This window comes from Boeremia exigua (genome assembly GCF_020726555.1).
Source record: "Boeremia exigua strain MPI-SDFR-AT-0100 chromosome Unknown C7974scaffold_10, whole genome shotgun sequence".
Lineage (NCBI taxonomy): Eukaryota > Fungi > Ascomycota > Dothideomycetes > Pleosporales > Didymellaceae > Boeremia > Boeremia exigua.
In genome coordinates, this window is record NW_025763527.1 from 1,380,896 (window position 1) to 1,406,104 (window position 25,209).

The 25,209-nt window shown below is 54.2% G+C and overlaps 10 protein-coding genes across 10 annotated transcripts; 5 read left to right on the forward strand and 5 right to left on the reverse strand.

The window, feature by feature from the left end:
* Nucleotides 1-1,767: 1,767 nt before the first annotated feature.
* C7974DRAFT_39609 (uncharacterized protein) lies at nucleotides 1,768-4,440 on the forward strand. Its single transcript, XM_046142039.1, has one exon. The coding sequence runs from the start codon at nucleotides 1,953-1,955 to the stop codon at nucleotides 4,164-4,166; it is 2,214 nt and encodes a 737-aa protein (XP_045994221.1). The 5' UTR covers nucleotides 1,768-1,952; the 3' UTR covers nucleotides 4,167-4,440.
* A 1,231-nt stretch (nucleotides 4,441-5,671) lies between these two features.
* Nucleotides 5,672-9,054, forward strand: C7974DRAFT_317704 (uncharacterized protein; the record flags this gene model as incomplete). The annotated part of the gene is made up of 4 exons (XM_046138614.1): nucleotides 5,672-5,753; nucleotides 5,801-8,263; nucleotides 8,314-8,422; nucleotides 8,478-9,054. 4 exons carry the CDS (start codon nucleotides 5,672-5,674, stop codon nucleotides 9,052-9,054), a joined length of 3,231 nt encoding a protein of 1,076 aa, XP_045994222.1.
* Nucleotides 9,055-9,584: 530 nt separating this feature from the next.
* C7974DRAFT_39626 (uncharacterized protein) lies at nucleotides 9,585-11,391 on the reverse strand. The gene is made up of 2 exons (XM_046142057.1): nucleotides 10,566-11,391; nucleotides 9,585-10,513 (listed from the first exon to the last, which is right to left on the reverse strand). Exons 1-2 carry the CDS (start codon nucleotides 10,893-10,895, stop codon nucleotides 9,743-9,745), a joined length of 1,101 nt encoding a protein of 366 aa, XP_045994223.1. The 5' UTR covers nucleotides 10,896-11,391; the 3' UTR covers nucleotides 9,585-9,742.
* Nucleotides 11,392-11,414: 23 nt separating this feature from the next.
* On the reverse strand, nucleotides 11,415-13,206 carry C7974DRAFT_401163 (chaperonin 10-like protein). Its single transcript, XM_046142580.1, has 4 exons — nucleotides 12,907-13,206; nucleotides 12,485-12,855; nucleotides 12,026-12,437; nucleotides 11,415-11,978 (listed from the first exon to the last, which is right to left on the reverse strand). The coding sequence occupies exons 1-4, from the start codon at nucleotides 13,009-13,011 to the stop codon at nucleotides 11,661-11,663; spliced, it is 1,206 nt and encodes a 401-aa protein (XP_045994224.1). The 5' UTR covers nucleotides 13,012-13,206; the 3' UTR covers nucleotides 11,415-11,660.
* A 17-nt stretch (nucleotides 13,207-13,223) lies between these two features.
* On the forward strand, nucleotides 13,224-14,492 carry C7974DRAFT_401165 (uncharacterized protein). The gene is made up of 2 exons (XM_046142581.1): nucleotides 13,224-13,615; nucleotides 13,664-14,492. The coding sequence occupies exons 1-2, from the start codon at nucleotides 13,487-13,489 to the stop codon at nucleotides 14,321-14,323; spliced, it is 789 nt and encodes a 262-aa protein (XP_045994225.1). The 5' UTR covers nucleotides 13,224-13,486; the 3' UTR covers nucleotides 14,324-14,492.
* On the reverse strand, nucleotides 14,488-15,822 carry C7974DRAFT_465479 (NADP-dependent oxidoreductase domain-containing protein). Its single transcript, XM_046146295.1, has 2 exons — nucleotides 15,198-15,822; nucleotides 14,488-15,151 (listed from the first exon to the last, which is right to left on the reverse strand). Exons 1-2 carry the CDS (start codon nucleotides 15,616-15,618, stop codon nucleotides 14,559-14,561), a joined length of 1,014 nt encoding a protein of 337 aa, XP_045994226.1. The 5' UTR covers nucleotides 15,619-15,822; the 3' UTR covers nucleotides 14,488-14,558.
* Nucleotides 15,823-16,409: 587 nt separating this feature from the next.
* Nucleotides 16,410-17,708, forward strand: C7974DRAFT_39663 (uncharacterized protein). Its single transcript, XM_046142095.1, has one exon. The coding sequence runs from the start codon at nucleotides 16,554-16,556 to the stop codon at nucleotides 17,532-17,534; it is 981 nt and encodes a 326-aa protein (XP_045994227.1). The 5' UTR covers nucleotides 16,410-16,553; the 3' UTR covers nucleotides 17,535-17,708.
* Nucleotides 17,709-18,405: 697 nt separating this feature from the next.
* On the reverse strand, nucleotides 18,406-22,009 carry C7974DRAFT_416274 (uncharacterized protein; the record flags this gene model as incomplete). Its single annotated transcript, XM_046143969.1, has 3 exons — nucleotides 18,406-18,805; nucleotides 18,859-21,545; nucleotides 21,596-22,009. The coding sequence occupies 3 exons, from the start codon at nucleotides 22,007-22,009 to the stop codon at nucleotides 18,406-18,408; spliced, it is 3,501 nt and encodes a 1,166-aa protein (XP_045994228.1).
* A 258-nt stretch (nucleotides 22,010-22,267) lies between these two features.
* Nucleotides 22,268-22,735, forward strand: C7974DRAFT_317352 (uncharacterized protein; the record flags this gene model as incomplete). The annotated part of the gene is made up of 1 exon (XM_046138597.1): nucleotides 22,268-22,735. One exon carries the CDS (start codon nucleotides 22,268-22,270, stop codon nucleotides 22,733-22,735), a length of 468 nt encoding a protein of 155 aa, XP_045994229.1.
* A 408-nt stretch (nucleotides 22,736-23,143) lies between these two features.
* On the reverse strand, nucleotides 23,144-25,054 carry C7974DRAFT_317817 (P-loop containing nucleoside triphosphate hydrolase protein; the record flags this gene model as incomplete). Its single annotated transcript, XM_046138621.1, has 8 exons — nucleotides 23,144-23,697; nucleotides 23,749-24,023; nucleotides 24,071-24,396; nucleotides 24,446-24,607; nucleotides 24,655-24,690; nucleotides 24,743-24,762; nucleotides 24,815-24,899; nucleotides 24,959-25,054. The coding sequence occupies 8 exons, from the start codon at nucleotides 25,052-25,054 to the stop codon at nucleotides 23,144-23,146; spliced, it is 1,554 nt and encodes a 517-aa protein (XP_045994230.1).
* Nucleotides 25,055-25,209: the final 155 nt, after the last annotated feature.

Consider the following 25,209-nt stretch of genomic DNA (forward strand, 5'->3'; position numbering starts at 1 on the left):
GCGCGGCGACGAAATAAGTGAAAGTGAAGCCTACCGTAAGGTCATGGATATAGTTGACTCAGAGATTCCACTTGAGGGCAAGGTACCAAGTCGCGTTCAGTACCTACAGTGAATGCATATGCTCGATCGCTGTTAGCATCCAGCACCACACCAAAACGAGAGTTAGAAATGATCCATGACATTGCAGATAATATGAAGGAGAGCAGGGGTAGCATGGAGAGTACATCACGACCTCGATGCTCGCGAGAAGGTCGCGGCGCTGCACAAGTACAACTGTCAACCTTGATCTCAGATAGGAAAAGACTGAAGAACCCACACATTGGAAAGAACACTTGCGCAGATCCTGAACGTGTAGTTGAGAATACAGAACACTGACCATGTGTACGGACCACCTGCACAGTATAGAGCATAGTTGCCTGTTCGTAGCTTGTAGAACTACCTAGGTACCTAAGACGGTGGACTCTCGAGCACGTGCCGCTACGTCAACCTACATAATGCACATATGACTAAGGTCATTGAGAATTCGATCACGCACGTAGCATGCAACTCTGCTGTCAGGGGCTGTGCCACTGTGCAAGTGGAGGTGGAGCGGCTGGTCTCGACCTCAGGAAGACGCAAAGCCACCGCACGTGATACTTCAATTTTGTGGGATGCGCACTGAAGTGAGGCGTAAGTGTTGGGATGTCTCGTGGCACCTGGGCAGAGCAGACTCGAATCTTGACGGCAGTGACGATGGAAGGTTGGGGTGTTGGCAATCCGCCACGTTTGAGGTCTTTGCGACCGCCGGGGCGATGATTGGACAAGAGTGATCGAGGGCGGATTGACTTGGCCCACAGCGGGCGCTACGCCTCAGCCAGCTGTTGATCCGCACCGACTGATGTGTTCACGAAAACACACCGCAAGCGCTGTCAGGCATCAATTCGCGCAAGGGAAGCTGTGGTGATCGCACAGGTAGATACAGTGACTGCGACTTGGAATACAACATTGCTGGCACACTGTCAAAGGAAAACCGTGTTCCACCTGCGAAATCGTGGATGACGTCTGCTTAAACCTGCATAAAACCGGGATATGGGCGCCACTACGCCTTTGACGCGGCCGTGCGGCGAGAACCTACAAAGCATGCCGTGCCTGCATTTTCTACACTCCGAGCACCTCCTCTGCTGACGACTGATGCCCGGAGGTCGTGTTCCCTTGCGCTCGACAACGACTCCACCTGTGATGGGCTACACGTCACGAGATTGCGCAGGCCGCCAGATCTGACTCTCTCGCGCCGGTACGACTGTCGCAGGCCACCAATGAGCGCAAGTCGTGGAACAAAGGACGCCCGCTCAGACAAATTGCGCCAGCCACCCAAGGACAAAGAGGCCCCAGAATGCAGCCGCGCAATATCGTTCTAGCGCGTTATTCTGGTCTTCCCCAGACTGACAGTCTGACAAGCAAATGACTGGTCAGCAGTGGCTGGCTCAGCCTCCGAGGGCGCCTATTTGGGCCACCACCGCTTCCTGGATCCACCTGTTCTAACTTGAGCCTCACTGAGCTGGATGCGCGCTGAAACACAGTGGTCGAGCAGGCCACGTCCATGAGGTACTATTGGTACCATGTGGGCCGCCTGCAGCTGGTCCTCGCCTCTCGCGGTACGTAGCTCGCTTCCATACCGCGTTGTGAAGATTGATATTCACGCTATTTCCATTCACACTGTGTACTTCCCTTCACCTCACATCCTCTTCCACACACTTCTCGCATTGTGTGGAGCGTTGGGGTTCCTATTGTTCCTATTGTCTTGCTTTTCTTCTTAACTTCTTAATACCTTTCTTCCCTTGCCACCTATCTCTGGGAGATATACAATATAGCTGGACTATACTCGCCTTCGCTTTCTCAACGAACCTACGACTTTGAAGACGCACGACCCTAATACACCTTGCAGACCCGTTTTACAACCATCCAACTTCGCTATGGCTTCCTCAGTGAACCAACAGCAATCCTTCCCAGCTGTGCCTCCATCTATGTCCGCTGGCGATCATGAGATGCGAGACTACTACGCACCGCAAATTGCAACACGACCCCCAATGAACCAAACACCAAACTTTAAACCATATCTTGGCCTTCGAGCTAGGCTCTCGCAAATATGGATCAACCGCTGGACGATTCTCCTCCTCCTAGTGCTCGTTCGCCTGCTCATCGCCATCGCAAGTACAGACTCAAGCCTTGCTTCTGCACGTCGCGAAGCACTTAGTGCTTGCACACAGGTAGAGAACATTGGTAGCTCCATGGCTTCCATGCCTCACTACATGGCGAGAGGCGTCAACGAGATGACCGCCTCCGGGGTTGAGAAGGCTGTCAGTGGCCTCATGTCCATGTTGGAGATGAGCGTTACTGGCGTCGAGGAGATTGTTCTCTTTGTCATCCACATGATGACAAGCACTTACCTCTGCCTGATTACCCTGGCTGTTCGCGGCAGCCTTCAGGCTGCCGTAGAGATCGGCAACGAGATCAGCAAGACCCTCAATCAAACCATCGACTCGGTTACCGACGACATGGGCAACGCAGTCAAGACTGTCTCTGACGGCATCAACTCGGTCCTTGACAAGATCAACTTCAACCTGCCCGGCTTTGACAAACCGGAGATCAACCTGGACTCGCAGATCGCTAAGCTTAAGGGACTTGAAGTACCGCCCGAACTCCAGAAAGGCCTCCAGGAGTTGAACAACTCGATTCCCACATTCGAACAGGTGCAGAACTTCACCGACAATATCATCCGCCTGCCTTTCGAAGAGGTCAAGAAACTGATCCGGGCTACCAACAACTTCACGGTCGACCGTGATACACTCCCGATCCCCCAGAAGGAGAAGCTGGATTTCTGCTCTGAGGGCAATTCCATCAATGAGTTCTTCGACGACCTCATTAAGATGGCTTACGATGCGCGCAAGATCGCTCTTGGCGTGTTGATTGTCCTCGCCATCCTTGTCTGTGTTCCCATGGCATGGATGGAAGTCCGTCGGTACCGCAGGATGCAAGAACGTGCCGCCCTCTTCGCGGAAGGCCACGAAGGCATGGACGTTGTCTACCTGGCCTCGCGCCCCACTTCTTCGGGGTTCGGTCTGTGGATCGGCAGGCGCTTTGGCTCAGTTCGTCGTCAAGCAATTGTGCGATGGGCTTGGGCTTACGCCACCTCCGTCCCCATGCTCTTTCTGCTGGCTCTCGGTATCGCAGGCCTCTTCGCCTGCTTCTGTCAATATCTCTTGTTGAAGGCTATTCAAGACAAGACTCCCGAGCTCACGGAGCAGGTCGCTGACTTTGCTGGCAAGGTTGTTGCTTCTCTCCAAAATGCGTCCATGTCTTGGTCTGAGGGCGTCAATGGCGTCGTCGCTGAGCTGGACGATGAGATCAACAACGATATCCTGGGCTGGGTGAACACCAGCACCACCGCAGTCAACGATACTCTGAACGTCTTCGTGGATGAGATGAGCAAGACCCTCAACTCGACATTTGGCGGCACTGTTCTCTACGAACCTATTAAGGAAGTTTTGAACTGCCTGATCGGCCTGAAGATCGCTTCTTTCCAGAACGGCCTGACTTGGGTCCAAGAGCACGCCCACGTCAACTTCCCCGGCGTGTCAAATGATACCCTATCCCTTGGCGCCGCTGCTGAAGCTAGCGAGTCGGACTCTGCTGCCAATCTTCTGTCCGACCCTAACGGTCAGGCGAGTGATGAGATCACCGAAGCAGTCAATCGCGTCATCGAGAAACTCATGAGTGGTATTCAAACCGAAGCGCTCATTTCCGGCGCACTTATACTTGTCTGGCTCTTCATCGCCATCGGTGGCCTCGTGTACGCCTCGTCCCATCTCTTTCGCCGCGACCCTGAATCAGGCACCGCCTACTACAACGACCCATCCATGGACGCCTCCAAAGCCCCTGTCTCTGGTGATTCCGCTCCACCGCAATACGTCGCCAACGACTACCAAGTCAACAAGACTGCGCCCTACACAATTACACCCCGACCCTTCCAGACTGTCGAGCCCGAGACAGAGAAGATTGGGCAAGTAGACGCGCGTGTTGTCACTGATTCGGCTCGTCCTGGCCACGTACGCATGAGCAGCCACGGTACACTTGCCAACCCTTCGCCCCTCGACGAGAAGTACAACCCTTTCGCCGAGCGGCGCTGAGGTCGTCCAAGACTCCATTGTCGACAGCCTGATCGTCTACCACTGACCGCCGCTTCTGCTTCTGTGTCTATACCAGACGGTCAGGTTGTCATGTGACATTGCGACTGCAGCCGTAATTGCTCAGACCATTGTTGGTTCACTAAAGTTTCATTTCACGTTTTCAATGAAGTGTCAGGTGATGCGAATACGCTCTCTGACGCGGAGACGGGCGGATTGAATGAGCTTTGCTCTTCTCCGTGCTGTGTGAATTGGTGCATGCATTTTATTCTCAATACCCGATTTGCGTTTGGTTCATTTTGTGCTGTTACTGCTCTGCTTTTTGCGCGTCGTTGAGAAACCCCTCCTGTATCCCCTGTTCAGAATGCAAGATAATTTTTCCTCTCTCTCACATGTACGCACGAGAAGCCATGTATTTCTTTGCAGGAGTCGATCTGGAGTTATGCGACCACACTCCCCCTCCCTTTTTCTTCATCGTAAGGCGAGTTGTGTGGAGTGGTTGCGACGCATGCGTTGAATTTTTCTTCGGTCAGTCTGTCCCCGAGGTCCCTTACGCCTGATCCTCTCCAGCGTGCCCTGGAACTGTGCACTGCTCCCGCTTGCGCGCCCGACGCGCCCGCTCCTCCTGTGGCTTGCCCGTTGGACCCGGCCCCTCGCGCGCGTGTGGCACGGAGGCAGTGTAGAGACGCAGGTTGTGCGCTGTGCACGAACCGGCAATATGTGGATATGATTCGCTCATTCGCCGCCCTTTCGAAGTTTCGACACGTCCGTTTCCCATACCACCGGCCCTCTGGTTGTATCGCAAGACCCTTTGTGGCTGTCGCTGGGGGAACTCGGAGAGGGCGTGCTGACTGGTAACGAGCGTTATGTCTTTCCTCCTACCCACCCACGTCCGGCGCCTTGCGAGGGGCGCCGGGAGGTGGAGGGTAGATGTTGTTGAAAGTCGACATTTTTGCGCCTGTGTACGGCTGGTTTTGTTCATCAAGTAAAAGCTGTCCCCGTCCCTCGGATGTGGGGTTGGTTTTGCGTGCGCTTTGCGCCGCCACTTGAGTTGATTCGTGGCTTTTGCCCGACCTGTATGAACGGCGGCGGGGGGTGCGGTGTGGTGCCAGATGGCTCTGGGAGGCGCGAGGGCGTCCTGGCACACACCTGCAGTGGAGAAAATGCGAGGGAGACGGTCTGGGTCCGCTGAGGACCGTAGCTAGCCAATGCCAATTGCCCCTCCTGTATGCTGCCACGTCCGCTCCTTACAATAAATACACTCTCGTTCCGTCAGCCTCGTTCTGGTGCTGTGACGTGTGGCGCTGTGTGGCGGCCCGTGACGGAGGTGACGGACGGCTGCTTGCGGCACGTGCGCCTGGACCGCAATGACATGGCGGCCGGGCGTCGATGGGCGGTCCACGCGTGCCACAACGAGCGCAACTGGCACCGCGACCGCGACAGGCCCCGCGACAGGCCCCGCGACAGGCCCCATTCTCCGTGAGCGGCCGCGCCCCGACCCGCCCAGCATGCTCTCTGCCTTCAGCGCCAAGCCGATTGTCGAGCTGAAGGCGCGCGACAAGTCCCGGATCGAGTCGATCCTCGCGTACGGTACGCAGCGCGCGCGGCCGGCGCAGACGACGCTGACAGCTGCGCAGGAGACCGCGTGCTCGTCGGGCTCAGCACCGGCGCGCTGCGCATCTACCGCGTCAACGAGGAGACGGAGCCCACGGCGAACGGCACTGCCAACGGCGACGCCCACGCCCACGCCCACGCCCACGCCCACGCCCACGCGCCCGCCGCCAGCGATGGCCCCGACCCGGCGAGCGCGCCCGCGAAGCCGCGCGCGGCGGACCTGCTGCGCGAGGAGGACAAGTTCTCGCGGCGCCCCGTGCAGCAGCTCGGCTTCCTCAAGGAGACCAACATCCTGATCTCGCTGTCGGACAATCACGTGTCCATCCACGACCTGCACACGTACCAGCTGCAGGAGCGCCTCGAGAAGACGCGCGGCGCCACCACCTTTGCCGCCGCCAGCAACATCGTCAAGGACCCGGCCACGGGCATCCCGTCTATCGTGAGCCGCCTCGCCGTCGCCGTCAAGCGCAAGATCATCCTGTGGACCTGGCAGGACACGGAGCTGAGCGGCGACGCCGTCGAGCTGGCCCTGGCCGCCTCGGTCAAGAGCCTAACCTGGGCCTCGGGCACGAAGCTGGTCGCCGGCATGGACCCTGGCTTTGTGCTGGTCGACATGGACACGCTCGCCGTGCACGACATCGTCAAGCCAGGCCCTATGGGCGACGCCGCCGGCCAGGGCGGCGCGCGCTTCGGCGCCGTCTCGTCGTCGGGCATGGGCTATATGGGCATGGGCAGCTGGGTGCCGAAGCCGCTGGCCACGCGCCTGCGCGAGGGCCAGATGCTGCTCGCCAAGGACGTCAACAGCCTCTTCATCGACGCCGACGGCACCGCCCTCGACAAGCGCCAGGTGCCGTGGGCCTTCGCGCCCGAGATGCTCGCCTACTCGTACCCCTACATGCTGGCCCTGCAGGCCCCCGCCAAGGGCAGCCTCGAGGTCCGCAACCCCGACACCCTGAGCCTGCTGCAGAACATCGCCCTGCCCAACGCCACCTTCCTCCACGTGCCGCAGCCCAACATCAGCCTGGCCCACGCCGGCAAGGGCTTCCTGGTCGCCAGCGACCGCTGCATCTGGCGCATGGGCGCCGAGAGCTACGAGAAGCAGATAGACCAGCTGGCGGCGAGCGGCCGCTACGACGAGGCCCTGAGTCTGCTGGCCATGCTCGAGGATACCCTGCTGCGCGACAAGGATGGCCGCGTCCGCGAGATCAAGACGCTCAAGGCCGAGGCCCTGTTCCACGACAAGAAGTGGCACGACTCCATGGACCTTTTCATCGATGCCCAGGCCCCGCCTGAGCGTGTCATAGCGCTGTTCCCGCGAGCAGTCGCCGGCCATCTGTCCCAGGAGGAGAGCGTGAAAGGGGACGGCAGTGTAGCAGACGACGACGAGCTCGGCAGCGAGAAACACGTAGACGAGAGCGAAGAAATCAAGAAGATTAGCCGGGAGAGCACCTTCAACCCCGCCACAACCATTGGACGATCCATGATGGGCAGACTGGTCGGCGGCCATAAGAAGGTCGACTCAGATACCGCATCCATACGCTCCTCAATCCGAGACGACGCCGCTGAGACAGCGAGCATCAGGCCAGCCAAGAAGGTCACCGAGACGACACAGCCCGACAAGCAGCTGGACTTCAGTAACGCTCTTCGAGCTTTACAGTCTTACCTCGCACAGTGTCGCGTACAAATCAAGCGCTACATCGACACCGACGGTAACCTCAAGGAGCCACTCCCTGCACCCAACGACAGCCAACCCGAACCATTCAAACCACCCTTCCACTACTTCATTCAAGATACCTCAGGCGAGATCGACTGGAAGGAGAAGCTACTCGATGTCGCGCAGCTAGTCGACACCACCCTCTTTCGCGCATACATGCTCACCAAGTCCTCGCTTGCAGGCTCTCTCTTCCGCCTGCCCAATTTTTGCGAGCCTGACGTCGTACAAGAGAAGCTCTACGAAACAGGTCGCTACGCAGATCTCATCGACTTCCTGCACGGCAAAAGACTGCATCGCCAAGCGCTCGAACTACTAGAGAAATTCGGCAAGAACGAGGCAGATGAGGAGGTGGCTCCAGCTCTGCAGGGGCCACAGCGCACGGTGGGGTACTTACAGCAGCTTCCACCCGAGATGATCGACCTGATCCTCGAGTTTGCCGAATGGCCCCTGCGGACCGACCCGAGTCTGGGTATGGACGTATTTCTCGCAGATACAGAGAACGCCGAAACCCTCCCGCGCCAGCGTGTGCTTGAGTTTCTGGAGAAGCTGGACCTCAAGCTCGCAGTCAAGTATCTCGAACACATCATCGAGGAGCTGAATGATCTCACGCCCGATTTCCACCAGAAGCTGGTAGATCTGTTCCTCGAGCGGTTGCGGTCGGGGACCTTCGAGGATGATGAAAAGGTAACGTGGCGTGAACGGCTGCAGACATTTCTGAAAACGAGCGGAAACTATAACAATTACCGCGTGTTTAAGCAGTTGAGCCCTGATGGTGAGACACTTCTATGCTCTGTGATACTGAAAGACAGCTAATGTTGATAGATCCGGACTTCTTCGAATCTCGTGCCATCGTTCTTAGCAAGATGGGTCAGCATAAACAAGCGTTGCAGATATACGTTTTCCAATTGAAAGACTATGTAAAAGCTGAAGAGTGAGCCCTTCTCCGACACAACTCTTTCTCTATGGTAGTCAACTAACAATCGTAGGTACTGCAATACCATCTTCCTCTCCACGAATGCACCTGTCACATCACCGCACCCACAATCTCAATCTGAAAAGGGCATCCCTGACACCCAAGAACCCTCCATCTACCACAATCTTCTTTCCTTGTACCTCACACCCCCACCACCGCACGCGCCGAACTGGCCGCCCGCACTCGATCTCTTAAGCAAACACGGCGCGCGTCTACCTGCAGCGACAACACTGGATCTCGTCCCGCCCTCGCTGCCCGTCAAAGACCTTGAAAGCTACTTCAAGGGCCGCATTCGCGCAGCCAATTCGGTGCTAAACGAAGAGAGGATCGTAGCGAGGCTGCGAGGTGTTGAGAAAGTGGGTGTGGAAATGGCGCTGCATCTGGGCGACCAGTATGAGAAGAATCCAGGGCAGCCGGGCGGGCTGAACAGGAGGGTGGTGGTGGATGAAGATAGACACTGTGCGGTTTGTCATAAGCGCTTTGGTGGAAGTGCTATCAGGGTCTGGCCCGACGGGAGTGTGGTGCACTCGGGATGTATGAGGGGCAGTGTCGGGAAGGGTGGGAGTATAGAGCGTCCACGGGCGTGGTAGTACACCCGTTACCGACGTATCATGGAACATTTCACACTTAGGCCTAGGATCGCCAAGCCTGTGACGACGATGACTAAGGTGGTTGCATCGTCCCATATCATGACTTTCACAAGTCTCGTTCGCTCATCAAGCAATCAACGCAGGACTTTCGACGCATCAAATGCTGTTGTCCGGAACCAGATGCTAAACAGAACGAAGCAACGTAGATGCAACTAAATGTTGGTGGAACTAGGGCGACAGACATGGCTGAACATCATACCGGGGTAGTTTAAAGCAATTCCAAGCAATCTGTCTGACCCTAGACATATCTTACGAAGTAATCATCTTGCATCCGACTGGATCTGTGCTGAAGCGATTTTGCTCTATATTCCTATGTGGACAGACGCGACTAAGATCACAGTGCCCTCACACGCAGGACAATAAAACCTGATAGGAATGGCTAGGCTGGCAAGGTGAAAGATCGAGAACACGCAAGATGCTCATAGCCTGGTGCCCGGTGTTCGGATCAATGCGCGTCGCACCTAGTAACAATAAGAAAAAACGTTGAAAAATGGTGTGCATTAGGAAGTCTAAGTGCCCGTAGTCCTTGAACCCGATCAACGGATCTGATTCAGGCATCGATGACTCTAGCTGATATGATCCCATGGTTCATGACACGCTACGCAATAATGAAAAGAGCTTTTAGAATCTACAGATTGGACTTCGTCTGTGGCTTGCCTGTCTGGTTGCCATTACGGTCGAACCAAATCTTCTTCTCGCTCCTTAGACTCTCCTGCAGCGCAACGCCAATCCTGACGGCTTGGTACGAGCTCTCAAGGCTGACGGGGGTGTCCTTATTGTTGAGAACGATGTCTGTGAATTCGTTGGCCTCGGTGACGAAAGCCTGTTCGAAGCGCTCGTAGTAGTTTTGGGGGATAGCGCGCTGGACGCCGTTGGGCAGGTGTGCCTCCATAAGGTCCGTCATGGGGTTGGAGTTGACAGCGAGCTTGCCCTTTGTACCGATGATCTCGGTCATGTCGTGTTGGCCTGGTGCGTTCATGCGCGAACTGTAGAAGTATGCAATCTGGCCATCGTAGAACTCAACGATGCCTACTCCGTTGTCCACATCTCCATATTTGGCGAGATCAGGCTCGAGAGCTGTGATACCAAAGGCAACAACGGATTTGACCTTGGGCAGGGTTTTGCCGTCAGAGTCGGCACTAAAGTACCACAATGCGAGATCGATGTCGTGTATGTTGCAATCGACAAAGATACCGCCAGAGAACTTCGCGTATTCGACGAAGAAGCCCGAGGGATCGTACTTGTCGCAGGTCTGGGATCGGAGGATCGAAGGTCGTCCCACATCGCCCGATTTGACAAGAGCGTATGCATTGCGGTATGAGGCGTCGAAACGGCGGGAGAAGCCACACATGACCTTAACGTTGGGATGGGCAGCGGCGGTCTTGAGGAGGTCCTCGCACTGTAAGGGATCAGTTACGCGCTCAATTCAGGATTACATGGCAGGTACATACAGCGGAGAGCTTTGTGCTGAAAGGCTTCTCGCACAAAACGTGTTTACCGGACTGTATGGCCTTGATAGACTGCTCAACGTGCGCTGTGGTAACGGTTGCAACGACAACTGCCTGAAGACCCTCGTGCTTCAGCATCTGGTCATAGTTGCTGTAGATCTTGACGCCGAATGGCTCAAGGTGCTCTCTTGCCCACGCTGCCTCCTTGGAGTCTGGTGTGAAAGCTGCAACAAGCTCGGCCTTGGGTGTGCGATGCAGGAAGTGAAGGGCGTGACGCGCGCCCATGCGACCGAGGCCGGAGCAAGCAACCTTGAGTCTACAGAGCTCAACCATTGTACCGAAGAATTGTTTTGCGAGGAAGAAACTTGGAAGGGGAAGTCTAAGAGAAGAGCGTGGTGAGATGTTTAGTGCAGAGAGTGGGCGAAGACAAAGTTATGTCTTGTTCACTTGCTGCGAGGTCACCGCCTAAAAGTTTATGGGCCATAGCTTTCAGGGTCTGTTGCACTACCTTTGACACCCGGACAGCCACCATGAGCCGCAGATTCTACGTTCAAGAAACCGAGCACTCCATCGAGTAATCTCGCCCACACCTTCCATAAGCGTGTGCAACGTTCATGTAGACTCTGTCCCAATTGTCGATATGCGATGGGACGGCTGTTCCCACGTGGAAAGATCCGGCCTTCGAAACACCAGCTGAAAACGATCAACCAGACACCATGATGTTCGCTTGCAGATGCTGGATACAAGGGCTATCGGCGTGAAGCATTTTTGTGGAGTTGTGGCGCGCCGGTCGCCGGTGGGACCGGGCCGAACGGGGAAATCTTCTCCTTCAAGAACGGTCACCCCGCAAAACTCCACCACAACAAGTGCCCTTCGGCTTCTTGAAGGCACGGGAAGAAAGCGAATATGCTCAGCAAATTGGCAGCGCATTGTCTCTATGGTGACAGTCGAGATGATCTGCAATAATCAGCATATGTGTCACGGGTTGACTTGCAGACAAGCGACTGTTCCGCATACGTCATTGCTTTGGTTTAAAGTGGTCTACTCCGTATGTACAACGAGCTCTTCAGACGCGAATAGCAACACCATACATGATACTTACAAGCTCGCCTTCTCTTCGCCAGTCTCTAGTACAACCTTAATGACCAGATTACCACTGTCATCTTTTGTCCTGCCGGCCATGTCGAACGCTTCGTCGGCGGCCTCAAGGCCTTTGTACTTGTGTGTGACAAGCTTCGAGAAATCGGGGTACTCTGGCCCCTTCTTGGAAACAACCTCAATGCCAGTTGGATACGTATTCGCATACCTGAACACGCCGAGAATGTCGACCTCGCGAAGGGCTGCAGCAGAGATCGGCAGAGTCTGAATTGGTGTTCCCATACCGATAAGTAGCATCTTACCTCCTGGTCGAGTAGCCTTTCTTGTGTTAGTGTCTGTCTGTGGCTACGAAAGAAGCCGCTTACGTATATCGACGCCTGCACACATGAGGGCACACCTGTGCACTCAAATGTAGCATCAACCTCACCAATCTCTCCAGCACTACCCTTTGGAGATTTCCCGATCGCTGCAGCTGTCTCTTTTGCAATATCAAGCTGTTCTTCGATCGTGTTGCCACGCTTCATCGGTACTGTAAAGGCGTGATCGGCGAAATGATTCTTGACAGCAAAATCCACTCGTCCTTGGTCAATGTCTGCAATGACCACTGTGCCAGCGCCTGAAATTTTGGCCATTGCGGCAACCAGCAGACCCACGGCACCTGCACCAAAGACCAACACTGTCGCACCGGCTTGCAACTGCGCTCTTTTCGCTGCTTGAATAGCCACACTCAATGGCTCTAGTAGCGCACCGAGATCGAGTGACATATCTTCAGGCAGTCTACACCAATTAGCAAATATCCATCTGGGTGCAACTATCGAACTGACTTGTGGCACCAGGCTGCAGGGTGATTGATCCTGTCCTGCAGCGTTCCTTGTGCATGTGGGAAGCTTTTCGCACTACTCCTGAACCTCATGCTCTTGCAAATGTTATACCTCCCCTCTTTACACCTCTCGCAAATCTCGCAAGGTTGGCCAACTTCTAGTGCTACCTTGTCACCAACACTGAAGTTCTTGACCTCTGAGCCAACACCAACAACAACACCTGCAGATTCGTGGCCAAGAGAGAGCGGTTCTTGTACGATGATGTCGCCGTTACGATTATGCCTGTAGTAGTGAAGGTCCGAGCCACAGAGTCCTGTGGAACGAATGCTGACTTGCAGCTCTGTTGGGCCTGGAGGAAAGATTGAGCGTGATTCCTAACTGTTTGTTAGGCCTTAATTGTTGCGACACTCGGATCCAGTGCTTACGATTCTCAGGTCTTTTGCGCCATGCAAGACAGACGCGCGGATCTGGGTTTGGCTTGAGGCATCTGGCCTGCTTTCTGTCGCAGTCTGGGCGTGTGTTGCGCACATGATGGTTCGGTTGCGTTGAGTTAAGTGATCAATGCGATGTTACTTCTTCAGGGCTTGAGAATAGCGTCTGTCGTGAAGGTATGATGGAGAAGAAGAGTCCACGCCCGGATTGGTCTTGCCAATCCCACGGAAAACTATTACGCGCATGCGGCAAACCTTACCCAGAAACACACGATCGTGGAGACAGCTTCCCACTTCGGCGTTTGCTGTCCCGCATCATTGTCGCGCGTCGGCGTTTGAAAATGTGGGGTCGCTTTCCGAACACCTTCCGAGCGTCAACCAAGCTTGCAGCATGATGCGCTGGAATTGAAGTGCCGCAAGCTTCTTCTGCCAGAGAATTACCTCGTCGATACGTGTGTCTGACTGTTCAGTCTCTATTGATATTGTAGCCTGCCGAAGCCATTATTCATCTTGTTACTCAACTCTGCCTACAACTGCGTCATTCCGAATCACCACTGGAGATTTAGCACACACGATGGCCACTGTACAGCAGCTCTACTCTCTCGAGGGGCAAACCGCCCTCGTAACAGGAGGCACACGAGGAATTGGTCAATCTATGGCGATTGCCCTCGCCGAAGCAGGAGCAGACATCCTCCTTGTCCAGGTAAATCCGGACTTCTAGCCCTTCCGACAATTCGCTGACAATTCCTAGCGCGACGAGTCGAATCAGCAGACAAAAGAAGCGATTGAGAAACTCGGTCGCAAGGCAACCATCTACACCGCCGATTTGTCTTCCAACGACTCCGTCACTCAGCTTACCCCTAGAATCCTCGCCGACGGACACCGCATCCATATCCTGCTCAATTGTGGCGGCATCCAAAAGCGGCACCCCGCGCACCAGTTCCCAGAAAATGACTGGAACGCTGTGCTACAAGTCAACCTCACCAGCGTGTTCACCCTGTGTCGCGATGTCGGTGCCCACATGCTCGAGCAGCCTGCAGACCTGCCTCTCAACCGTCGAGGCTCCATCATCAATGTAGCCTCCCTCCTCACCTTTCAGGGCGGCATTACAGTCCCTGCATATGCAGCATCTAAAGGTGGGGTTGGTCAGCTCACCAAGGCCTTGAGCAATGAGTGGACGAGTAAGGGAATCAGCGTCAATGCTATCGCCCCGGGTTATATTGCGACAGACATGAATGAGGCTCTGATCAAGGACGAGAAGCGTGCTGAGAGCATACTGAGCAGAATCCCTGCCGGCAGGTGGGGCAGTCCTGAGGACTTCAAGGGCGCCGTGGTGTTCTTGGGCAGTGCTGCAAGTGCATATGTATCTGGAGAAATTCTAACTGTCGACGGTGGATGGATGGGCAGATAGACACAATTCTACCACCGAAGGGCAGTAGTTACCTGCATGTATCAGTTGAAATCGCTGATTGGATACGAACTATCATCACTGAGACGACTTGGAGCTATATACTGTTGAGCGAATGTATGGAAACACATTGCCGTTTCACAAATAGCATCGAAGGGCGATTAACGTAGCGTAATATATGTTCATTGAAATCATGATATTTTGTCTAGCTCAAATGTACTCCTCACAGCTTGGAGAGTCAACCAGAAAGGTCGATGCCGCCGGGCTTGTCGGCAAACCCAACATCAACGCCAAACGGCGGGTAGACGTATCTTGTTGGGCCGTTCTTCTTCTGGACAGCCTCGAGGTTCTCGATATCCTCCTTGTCGAGCGAGATGAGCTTGCGGTTCTCGTCAATGCGCGACGGCGTCACGGATTTAGCCAGGACGGAAGAGTTACGGGCAAGGTGGTAGGAGAGAAGGACCGTGGCAGGAGCAACGTCATGCTTCTTTGCAACAGCGATAACACCCTCATCCTTGAACAAGGGTGAGCCTGTGCTGCCAAGCGGGCTGTAGGCGGTGATATGAATACCCTTCTCCTTGCAGAAGTCGACAATCTCCTGCTGGGGCAGAAGAGGGTGGTTCTCGATCTGATTGGCAGCGGGTACAATGGAGGCCTTCGCGAGGAGCTTCTCGAGGTACTTCACAGAGTAGTTGGCGACGCCGATCGCCTTGACCTTTTCGGGGTGTGTCTGAATCAGCTTCTCAAGGTTCTTCCACGCGTCGATGTGTGTGATAGAGTGATCGATGTCACGGCTGCCGTCCTCGAGTTTGGGAAAGAGGGGGTGGTTTCCTGCGGTCGTTAACAGAGGCAGTACCAGATACATGATGGTGCTCACCATTAGGGTTCATGGGCACTGGCCAATGCATAAGGAAGAGGTCGACGTAGGGTGTCTTGAGCAGATCCAAGCTCTTCTGAAGTCCTTCCTCGGCACGAGTGTGGAACGTACACCACAGCTTGCTTGTAATGAACAGATCCTCACGCTTTACGATACCACGCGAGATGACGTCTTGAAGGGCCTCGCCAACCTCATCCTCGTTCTGGTAGCAAAAAGCGCAGTCAATGTGCCTGTAGCCGGCCTCAATGGCGTGGACGACGGCCTTCTTGACTTCACCCGGCGCAGACTGCCACGTACCCAGGCCGAGGGCCGGGATTGTTGCGCCAGTGTTGAGTGGGATTGCGGTATTCATGTCGGGCTGTGGGTTGAGAATAGATTCAGGGGTGGCTTTGAGAATGAACTTCGAGAGGGCGGGGTTCATGGCGGCACCGATTATATGTATTTAGTATGGTGGGATGCAGTATGGGGGCCCATGGCTCAGCATACCCACGCCATAGCTGCCCTACTCCATTCTGGGGCCGACGTCACTTGTGATTGATGAGATTAATTCTTCCGAATGCCGACGGCGGGGCAATGGCGGGGCAATGCGAGCAGAGCTGAGCCGCTCGATGCTGGACAAACGTTGATGCGCGCCGCTGCAAGCCTCTCCGCTCCAGCAACGGAAAAGTTTTCAGGAGGCTGAAGCGTGCCAAGTGGTCGTCCTTGCCTTATTCGTATCTGTCGGGGAAGTCACGACCGAGGCGCATTTGATAGTCACGTGATATTGGCTGGCTGGGAAAGTGCTCCAAGCTTCGTCATCATACACTTCCGCATGATCAACGCCCGCTCAACAACCGGCGCTAGCGGCTACACGATCGGAGCAGCGGCGAGAATTACTCTTTCCGATCTCAAACTGGCTACTCTACGCCACTAACGCCCGACGATGTGAAGTCTAAGACGGGCGAACCAACCACCTGCCGCATAATCCTGCGGTGCTGTGGTCAGCGCTGGCCTGCAAAACCCCAGATCTCTCATCTGCGGTCTAACGGGCGGGCAGAATTTCCCCGCAATCCACATTGAGCCCTCCATCGCGGAGAGTCCTCGTTTCAGTGGACCTCAGATGGAGAGCGAGAATTCTCTGTCCACAGAAAGGCGTTTCTGGACATGGTGAGGTTACTGAACTTAGAAAGCATACGTTGGCGTGGGCTGGGGTAACAGAGGATAAGTACCTTCATCCTGCGCACCACCATCTTAGTATCAACAACACTTCATCCGAGACTTACCAGTTCACTACGATCTCAGATTTCATCATAATTCATTGAAGACTTCGGCGAGAGCACACGCCTAACAACCCACGACCACACATCATACATCACAATGGCACCGGGCGCCATCTACGAAGAGCCCAACGTGGCTGAAAACTTCAACGACCATCGCGATGGACTTGCCCTTGAGGCTACATCAGACGCAGTAGACGATGTCAATGTTCTCAAAGCCGCCATAAAGGTCAAACAGGGTACTGCTACGCAAGAGGAGAAGGACATATACGCCCAGTCCCAGTTCGACTCCGAGAAGGACAAGACACAATTTCGCCAATACGAGGAGGCATGCGACCGTGTCAAGAACTTCTATCGCGAGCAGCACGAGAAGCAAACTGTTGCCTACAATCTAAAGGCCCGAAACCATTTCTACGGCAAGACGCGTGCTGAGATGACCATCTGGGAAGCCATGGAGAAGCTCAACACACTGATTGACGAGTCTGATCCTGACACTTCCCTTTCACAGATCGACCATCTGCTCCAGTCCGCCGAGGCCATCCGCCGTGACGGAAAGCCTCGTTGGTTCCAGCTTGTCGGTCTGATTCACGACCTTGGCAAACTCCTTTTCTTCTACGATGCTCAGGGTCAGTGGGATGTTGTCGGTGACACATTCCCCGTTGGCTGCGCTTTTGACAACCGTGTCATTTATCCCGACACGTTCAAGAACAACCCCGACTATAACGACGCTATCTACAGCACAGAGCACGGAATCTACGTTCCCGGCTGTGGTCTTGATAATGTCATGCTGTCATGGGGTCACGATGAGTACCTCTACCACATCATGAAGGAGCAGTCGACTATCCCCGACGAGGGTTTGGCCATGATCCGATACCACTCTTTCTATCCCTGGCACAAGGAGAATGCATACCGCTGGATGATGAACGAGAAGGACCACAAAATGCTGGAGGCCGTCAGGGCGTTCAACCCTTACGATCTGTACAGCAAGTCCGACGAAGTACCTAAGGTCAGCGAGCTCAAAGAGTACTACCTCGACATCATCGACGAGTACATTGGCAAGGATAAAAAGATTAAGTGGTAGTTGCCACCCGATTTACATATTTGCGTATTTTGATAATGTTACATAGCGATACGGTGTGCCAAGAGGCCCGTAAATGAACTTGAATTCTTCCTTCTCACTAATCATCGAGCTATTTTTGATTTGTCGTGTCGGCGAGTGACCGGATTGTGCAAGGTGCAGGTGCGACCCATCCAACGATTTCGAGAGTAATGGGGAGAAGTATCAACGCTGTACTATCTGCAGCTAGTGCACGGAGCTGTCAGCTAATAGCTCTGCAGTGTGCAAGTGACGTACTTCACCGCCGTCCATAGACAGGACTGAGCAGAGAAGGCTCGATGAGTCGCCTGATTCTAGTGCAAGACATCGTGTATGCTCGCAATAAAGAGCCGGTCACACGTCGCTCGCGTGCAACAATGTTTAGCTCGCCCATTCGAAGCGTTTAGCAATCGCGCTTACACATTGATTACAGCAGTCAACGAACTAAACCGAATAGCACATCAATGGCTCTACTCTGATGCACCGGTCCGTCCGAACAATACCACCTTAGGGTTGCAAAGTGAGCTCGATCCTCCAACACGCCATTACAGACAAACAAATAGCACGAGGGTATTCGGTTCACGTAAGGCGGAGTAAATCGTAAGCTTCGTGCACCAGAATTAGGATTTGCGACTGAGTTGGGTGACTGGATTCGTAAGACGATGGCGCCTTTTCTCTTTCACGTACTAAGGCTTCGTGAGGTGAAAGTATGGCATACCCAATGAAATGGTTTTTCGTAGAATCTACCCCGTCCAGCAAGCTTCCTCCCCCTAGTTAGGGTCCAGCACGAATTGTATGCTTCGTAGATGATCGTATGTTTCATACTCCGGCCATAACTCCATGATTGGAAGTCCATCTACCTCAGTGGTAGACTCTCGATATTCTCAAACGCAAAGCTCGGGCTGCCGGGCTCTGCGCTACCCGCCTGTGGGGGTAGCTCCTTCCTCTGCTCGCCCTTGCTTCCGTCCTCCTTGATGACGACACTCTCCTTGCCACCATCCGCAACAGAGATGATCTCAACATCCACACACTTCTGAATTATCTGCTTGAGACCGGGGACCATAGAGCGCAGAGTATCAAGCTCGTTGAAGGCGAGCTCACGGTTGAGAACGATGTCAATGGGCTCCCCAGCGTCAAGACGACGCTTGAGGGCATTGATAAAAGGCATGGCCTTCTTTGACTCAGACTTATCAATCTGCTTGCTAAGGACCTTGATATCGAGGTTCGGGTAGTTGTCGCGAATCAACTGAATGTACCTGGAAATAATGTCAGACCGTGCAAGCTGAATCTGCACATTGTTGTTGCTTACTTCTTCTGCCAAGTAGGGAACTCCTGCGCTGCGAAGATGGTGATCTTCTTTTCCTTTTTAGGATCGAAACTTGCGGCCTTGCCCTTGCTTAGACGCTTGACAGCTGCGCCTTCAGCAGACGTGATGTTTGACTGTGTAGTGCGAACAAAGTCACGGGCAGCAGAGAGGCGCGCATCCGCCTCAGGAACCTTGGGCCACTGCGCCTTCTGTACGGTTTCATCCTTCTTGAGCACCTCAAGCCAGATGTGCTCAGCCCAGTGAGAGGCAATGGGAACGATCATCAAAGCCTGTAGTTCGATAAACTTCTTAACGAGGTCCTCATGCATACCGATACCAGCAGCCTTGGTGGCCTCGCGATAGAAGTCACGAGCGGATGTGAAGTCATGGTAACCCGATTTGAGAGCTGCCTTGTACATGGTGCTTGAGTAATGACCATATGTCTCGGCGACGAGCGCATTCATCTCGTTGTCGAACATCTCGTCGAGAAGAACACGTTCGCTTCCGCTCTGACGCTGAATGACGTCGGGATTTCTCACGCGCTCCTTCTCCTTGGTCTCCGTGTACTTGGAACCGTCTGCAATGGTGATTTTCTCGCGAACAAGCTCCTCGCACCATTTGCGCAGCTCGTACAGCTTCAAGATGTTAGCGTTGGCGACCGTTTCTTCAAAGTTGGCATCATTCATGTCATCTCCAGCATCAGCGAGGGCCAGACGCGTAGCGTCCGCGCCGAACTTTTCTACAGCACCGGCGATGGTGAGGAAGTTACCAGTCGACTTGCTCATTTTCTCGCCATTCAAAAGCAGATGACCGTTTACACGGAAACTGCGTGGCCAGTTCTCCTGATTGAAGATGGCGATGTGGACATAGAGGTTGAAGGTCAAGTGGTTCTGGATCAAGTCCTTACCACTTGTACGCATATCGAGCGGGTACCAGTAGTCGAAATGCCTCCTCAAAGTTTGCAGAGCCTCCTTCGGAATGTCCGAATCAGGAATGTTCATGCGCTCGCGGCGGCCGAAGGCGTAGTCCCAGACATCGTCAGTAAACTGCTCTGGCTTGATATTGAGAGGGCCGGGCTCCTTGCCAAACATGTCCTTGTGCAGAAGATGAGCGAAGGAATAGTAAGCCTGGTAGATTGTGGAGTCCGAAAGAGACTCGACCATGACAGCCTCGTCCCAAGGAACTTTCGAGCCAAGACCGTACGAACGCGCGCAGGCCCAGTTACCCAGCCAGTCGACAACACGCAAAAACTGGTTCTTCGCCTCAGGATAGTAGAGGTTGAGCTCATTCTCAATGTGAGCGCGGACCTTCTCGGCCCACTCCCCATCACCACCATTTTCTGCAGTACCATAGTTCATATACCACTGATCGAGCAAAGCAGCAACGCAGTCATCGCCACTGCGGCTTATGACCTTGCCATCGGGCTCGGCGTAGGGGAAAGCATCACCAGCGTCGATAAGCTGCTTGCGAACCAGAGGCTTGGCTTCCTCGACAGACTTGCCCTTCAGCTCACCGTACACCATGGTACCCTTGTAGAAGCCTTCCTTGTACGCCTTGTCCTTCGCTTCTGCAAGCTTAGCGGAGTCTTTGGGCGACTGAATCTTCAGGTCCTCTACAAGCTTCTTGGCGCAAAGGTTGCCGTAGGTCGGGGTGTCGATGATGGGAAGGATGTCGTCGAACTTGACCCAATCCTTCTGAATACCGTAGTACTCGGCCTTCTTCGCCAAGTCAAACGACGTGATGTAATCATCGGGCGAGTCGGAAGGAACGCAAGTGACGACGGCAGTTCCCTTGGTGTCCTTGACGGTTTCCATAGGCAGGATGTAGACCTCCTTGTGAACAGAGAGAGGTGCGTTCACAATGGTACCGACAAGATCCTTGCCCTTGAAGCTCGCAATTTGATTAATCTTGCCCTCTTCAGAGAAAGTACCGGGTGTGCCAGGTTGGTAGCTCATGTTGCGAGCTGCACGCTGACTGCAGACGAAGTAGTCGTTATCTTTGACATGGAACAGTCCGTACTCGATGGTGGGTCCGACAAAACACGAGGTCTGGCCGTACATAGTCTCGGGCCTCAGCGTAGCGGGGACGAAGTATGCATTAGCGCCCTCGGGAAGCTTTCCATCGATGATAGCCTTCGCCGCGTCCGACCATTTCACTGCCTTCATTTTCAAAGCTGTGTACTCCTGTACGCCAACGCCCTCACCAGATTGTCTGTCGTGGTCCATACATGCCTGGCCATCTTTGGGACTGTAGATTGTGTACCTCTTGGCGAATATGATCTTGCCAAGCTCCTTAAGCTTGCGCATCTGCCATGCAACAAACGAGTCGTAGTATGGGTTGGCATCTGTAGTGACGAACTGTCGTCGCCAGTCTATTCTGGCACCAAAGTTTGTAAGGTCGCGCTTGGCAAGGGGAGGGAAGAACTGGATCCAGTGGTACGGATCCGCGAATTTGTGAATCTCTTCCACAGGGATGCCTTGTGCGAGCATGATCTGGAACTGATACTTGGTCTTGATTGTCTTGGCCGCTGCTTTACCTTTGGTGGCCTTGAATTTGGAGAGGTCAGTCTTGGTCTCTGCCTGTGTGGGTGCAGGCGGTTCTTGGGGCGCCTCTGTAACATCCTCAACAGGGCATCGCTCAAAGTTCTTGCCGAACTGCTCCACTTCTCTCACAAGCTTGTCTGCGCAGGCCTACGTAGTCAGCAAATTTAGTACAATATTGCGTGAGCAGTAAGGCTCACTTTGATAGGCATGCCGGTCACGTGGTAACCAAGAGGGAACAAGGTCCGCTTGCCAGTCATTCTCTGGAAACCGGCAGTGAACTCAACTTTCGACGCAGTGAAACCATGGCCGGCGTGGAGAGTTCCGTTCATGTATGGATAGGCAAAGTTACCGAACCATTTTGGATGTTGTGCGCGTAGCTCCTCCGGGTTGGTGTCAAATGGTACTTCCTCGAGAGACGGTGCATCCGGCTGGAAAACTCCTTGTTCTTCCCAAGACTTCTGATACTTCTTTTCGGCCTCAATCAAGGTGTCTCTCTTCTCAGTGTTTTCGATCTTGAGCGTCTTGTCCTGCGATTCTTGCGGCTTGAGCAAGTCAATCGTCGCAGTCACAGCATCCTTGGGGACATCTTTCGGGATTGCAGTCTCCGCCATCTTTTCGAGTGTCTGAAGCGGTGAAAGGGAGCGTAAGAAGAAAGCGGGTTGTTTGATGTGTCAAAGCGGGACACTGAATGACTGGGTAGCGCTTTGGCCGCCTCTCCAGCAAAAGTGCGATGCCAAGGCAAGCTAGCGCGAGCCCTGCACGAGCTGCCGGGAGCTTTGTTCGGACATCGTTAATTGAGGGACCGCAGTGTCGCATTCAGAACCTCATCTTCGCCAGTCATCTTCTACATAGCCAGCGCCATGTCGGCGATGGGCTTCATCAACCGCCTGCTGGGCCGGAAGCAGAGCCAGCTGCCGCCCTTCGACTTCGCTCGTAACCGATTCCACGCGAAGAAGAAATGGCCACCGAACCTCCGCGAGCTGACCGAGAAGCAACAATTCCACTTCGAGCGCAAATTCAAGCGCCGTACGCGGCTAAAGTCGATCAAGCCAACGTGGAACAAGTGGACCAAAATCGTGCAGTGGAGCATGATCAGCTTTGTTATCGTGCACGGCGTCTTCTTCTACGATTTCGCCCAGGACCCAATGAATCCCACACCCGGCAAGCAACCGTTCCAGGGACTGCGAGACAAAATGTGGGCGGTACTGGGCAATTTCTACACGCAGCAACCATCTGCGATTAGCGTGCCAGATCGAGGAGCGCGAAGGGTGGAACCAATGGGTAGCCCTCGGGCTGGCATAGAGGAATTCGACGATTCGAGTCCCAAGGCAAGGTGAATCTGGGAATTGGGGGCCGTAATACTGCATGTTAGCGACAGGCGTTTTGGGATGTAACAACAGGTAAACGAGATTGTGCATAATCGAACACACCAAATCAAGGTGCGGGTGCTGTTGTAAGCTCAGGGGACATGAGACTATGGGATTGAAAATGATCTATTGAAGCTTGGAGATGCGAAAGGCGGACGAGATTGCGAGGGTGATCGAGAGTCAAGGGACGAGTCGCGAGGACTATAGTGTAAGGTCATGAACGGATCATGTTTTTCGTCTGTGGTCATCGCTCATGTTCCCGCACCAGTCTGCAAGTGTGCGAAACGTGCTGGACAATTGCTCGTAATTACTCAAGGGAACCAAAAACATCTATTTCGCTGACTATGACTTGATGATCGACTGTACACCCCTCAAACTTTATACATCAATGAGGTTCTCATCCTGTTGTCCGTTCTGGCCTTCGTTCTGGGCGGCATCGTCCCGCGCATCCTTTGCAGCCGCAGTCTTCTTGTTGTCACCCTGGCCGCGACTTCTCTGATAGTACTGATCAAGAACCTTGGCGGGGATACGGTTGAGGAGCTCCTTGGGGAAAATACGGAGCAGGGACCACGCGAGGTCAAGTGACTCGAAGATACTACGGGACTCGTACGCACCCTGTGCAATGAAAGAGCGCTCAAATTTCTCGAGGAACTCGAGGGACAGCTTATCCTCCGACGACAAAGCCTCTTCACCGACAACTGCCTTCATGGCGGCGGCGTCGCGACCGATGGCGTACTTGGCGTACAGCTGGTTGGAAACGTCGCCATGGTCCTTTCGTGTTCGGCCCTCGCCAATGGCAGACTTCATGAGACGAGAGAGAGAGGGCAGGACGTTAATCGGCGGGTAGATACCCTTGTTATACAGCTGACGATCAATGAAGATCTGGCCTTCGGTAATGTAACCTGTCAAATCGGGAATGGGATGTGTGATATCTGGATGGAGTTAGCTAGTGTGCCATTTGGAAGAATGGAAGGCGTGCTCACCGTCGTTAGGCATGGTCAGAATAGGGATCTGGGTGATAGAGCCGTTTCTGCCCTCGACACGACCAGCCCGCTCGTAGATGGTAGACAAATCCGTGTACATGTAGCCGGGGTATCCACGACGACCGGGGACTTCTTCACGGGCGGCAGACACCTCACGGAGGGCATCGCAGTAGGAGGACAAGTCAGTCAAAATGACCAGGACGTGCTTTTCGAGCTGGTAAGCGTAGTACTCGGCAGTGGTCAGGGCGAGGCGAGGAGTAATGATACGCTCGATGCTGTGATGCGTCAGTAAAGTCGATTTAGATCTAAGAAATCCACTCACGTAGGGTCGTTTGCCAAGTTCAAGAACAGGGTGACACGCTCCATGCTACCGTTCTCCTCGAAATCCCTGGTAAAGAAACGGCTCGTCTCCAAGTTGACACCCATGGCGCCGAACACGATGGAGAAGTTGTCCGCATGTCCGTCATGTACGCCCTTATCGACCTTGGTAGGTCCACTGACCAGACTAGCCTGTCGGCAAATCTGAGCGGCGATCTCGTTGTGAGGAAGACCAGACGAGGAAAAGATGGGAATCTTTTGGCCACGAGCAATCGAATTCATGGTGTCGATGGCGGAGATACCAGTAGAGATCATTTCCTCGGGGTACACCTAGATGCGTCAATTCCGAGCAAGTATTGGCTGGATGGTGTCATCTTACTCGGGAGTATGGGTTGATAGGGCTACCATTGATATCCAGGTAGTCCTCAGCAAGTACCTTGGGTCCCTTGTCGATAGCCTTGCCAGATCCATCGAAGATGCGACCCAGCATATCCTCGGAGACACCAAGCTTCAAGCTGTGCCCTGTGAACTCGACTTTGGTCTGCGTCTGTCAGATCCGTCTTCTGCTAGCTGGGCTTCGATGTGTACCTTCTTGACATCGATACCAGATGTGCCTTCGAAAACCTGCAGCGCAATTAGGAACGTGTATGGCGCCGATCGCTATGACTATATGTACCTGGACGACGGCGCGATCACCTATACGTTGAGTTTAGCTTCTGGGTGCCGATGCAGGGTTGCGCCAGCTTACCTCGTGCTTCGAGGACCTGTCCAGAGCGCTCGGTACCATCAGGCAGCGTGAGAGAGACGATCTCATTGAAACGGGGGAATTTGACCTATCCACCAAGCGTGTAAGCGTGTGTCGCGCTGCGCTGGACCTTGACTGGCTGCGTACGTTCTCGAGGATGACGAGAGGGCCGTTCACGCCGCCAATCGTGTTGTACCGTATCCGTGGCTGGACGGACATCATACGGGGGTCGAGAGTGGCCATGCTGGCGGTGTTGATGAGCGATGTGGAGAGGGGCGTGTCGCTCAAGGCAGAGTGTTCGGCGGGCGCAATAGGCGGTGGTACTCGCTGGTAGGTGACGAAGTTGGATGTGGTGGGCGGAGCTAGTGTGGAGCTTGGCGCAATGACGCCGTTGCCGT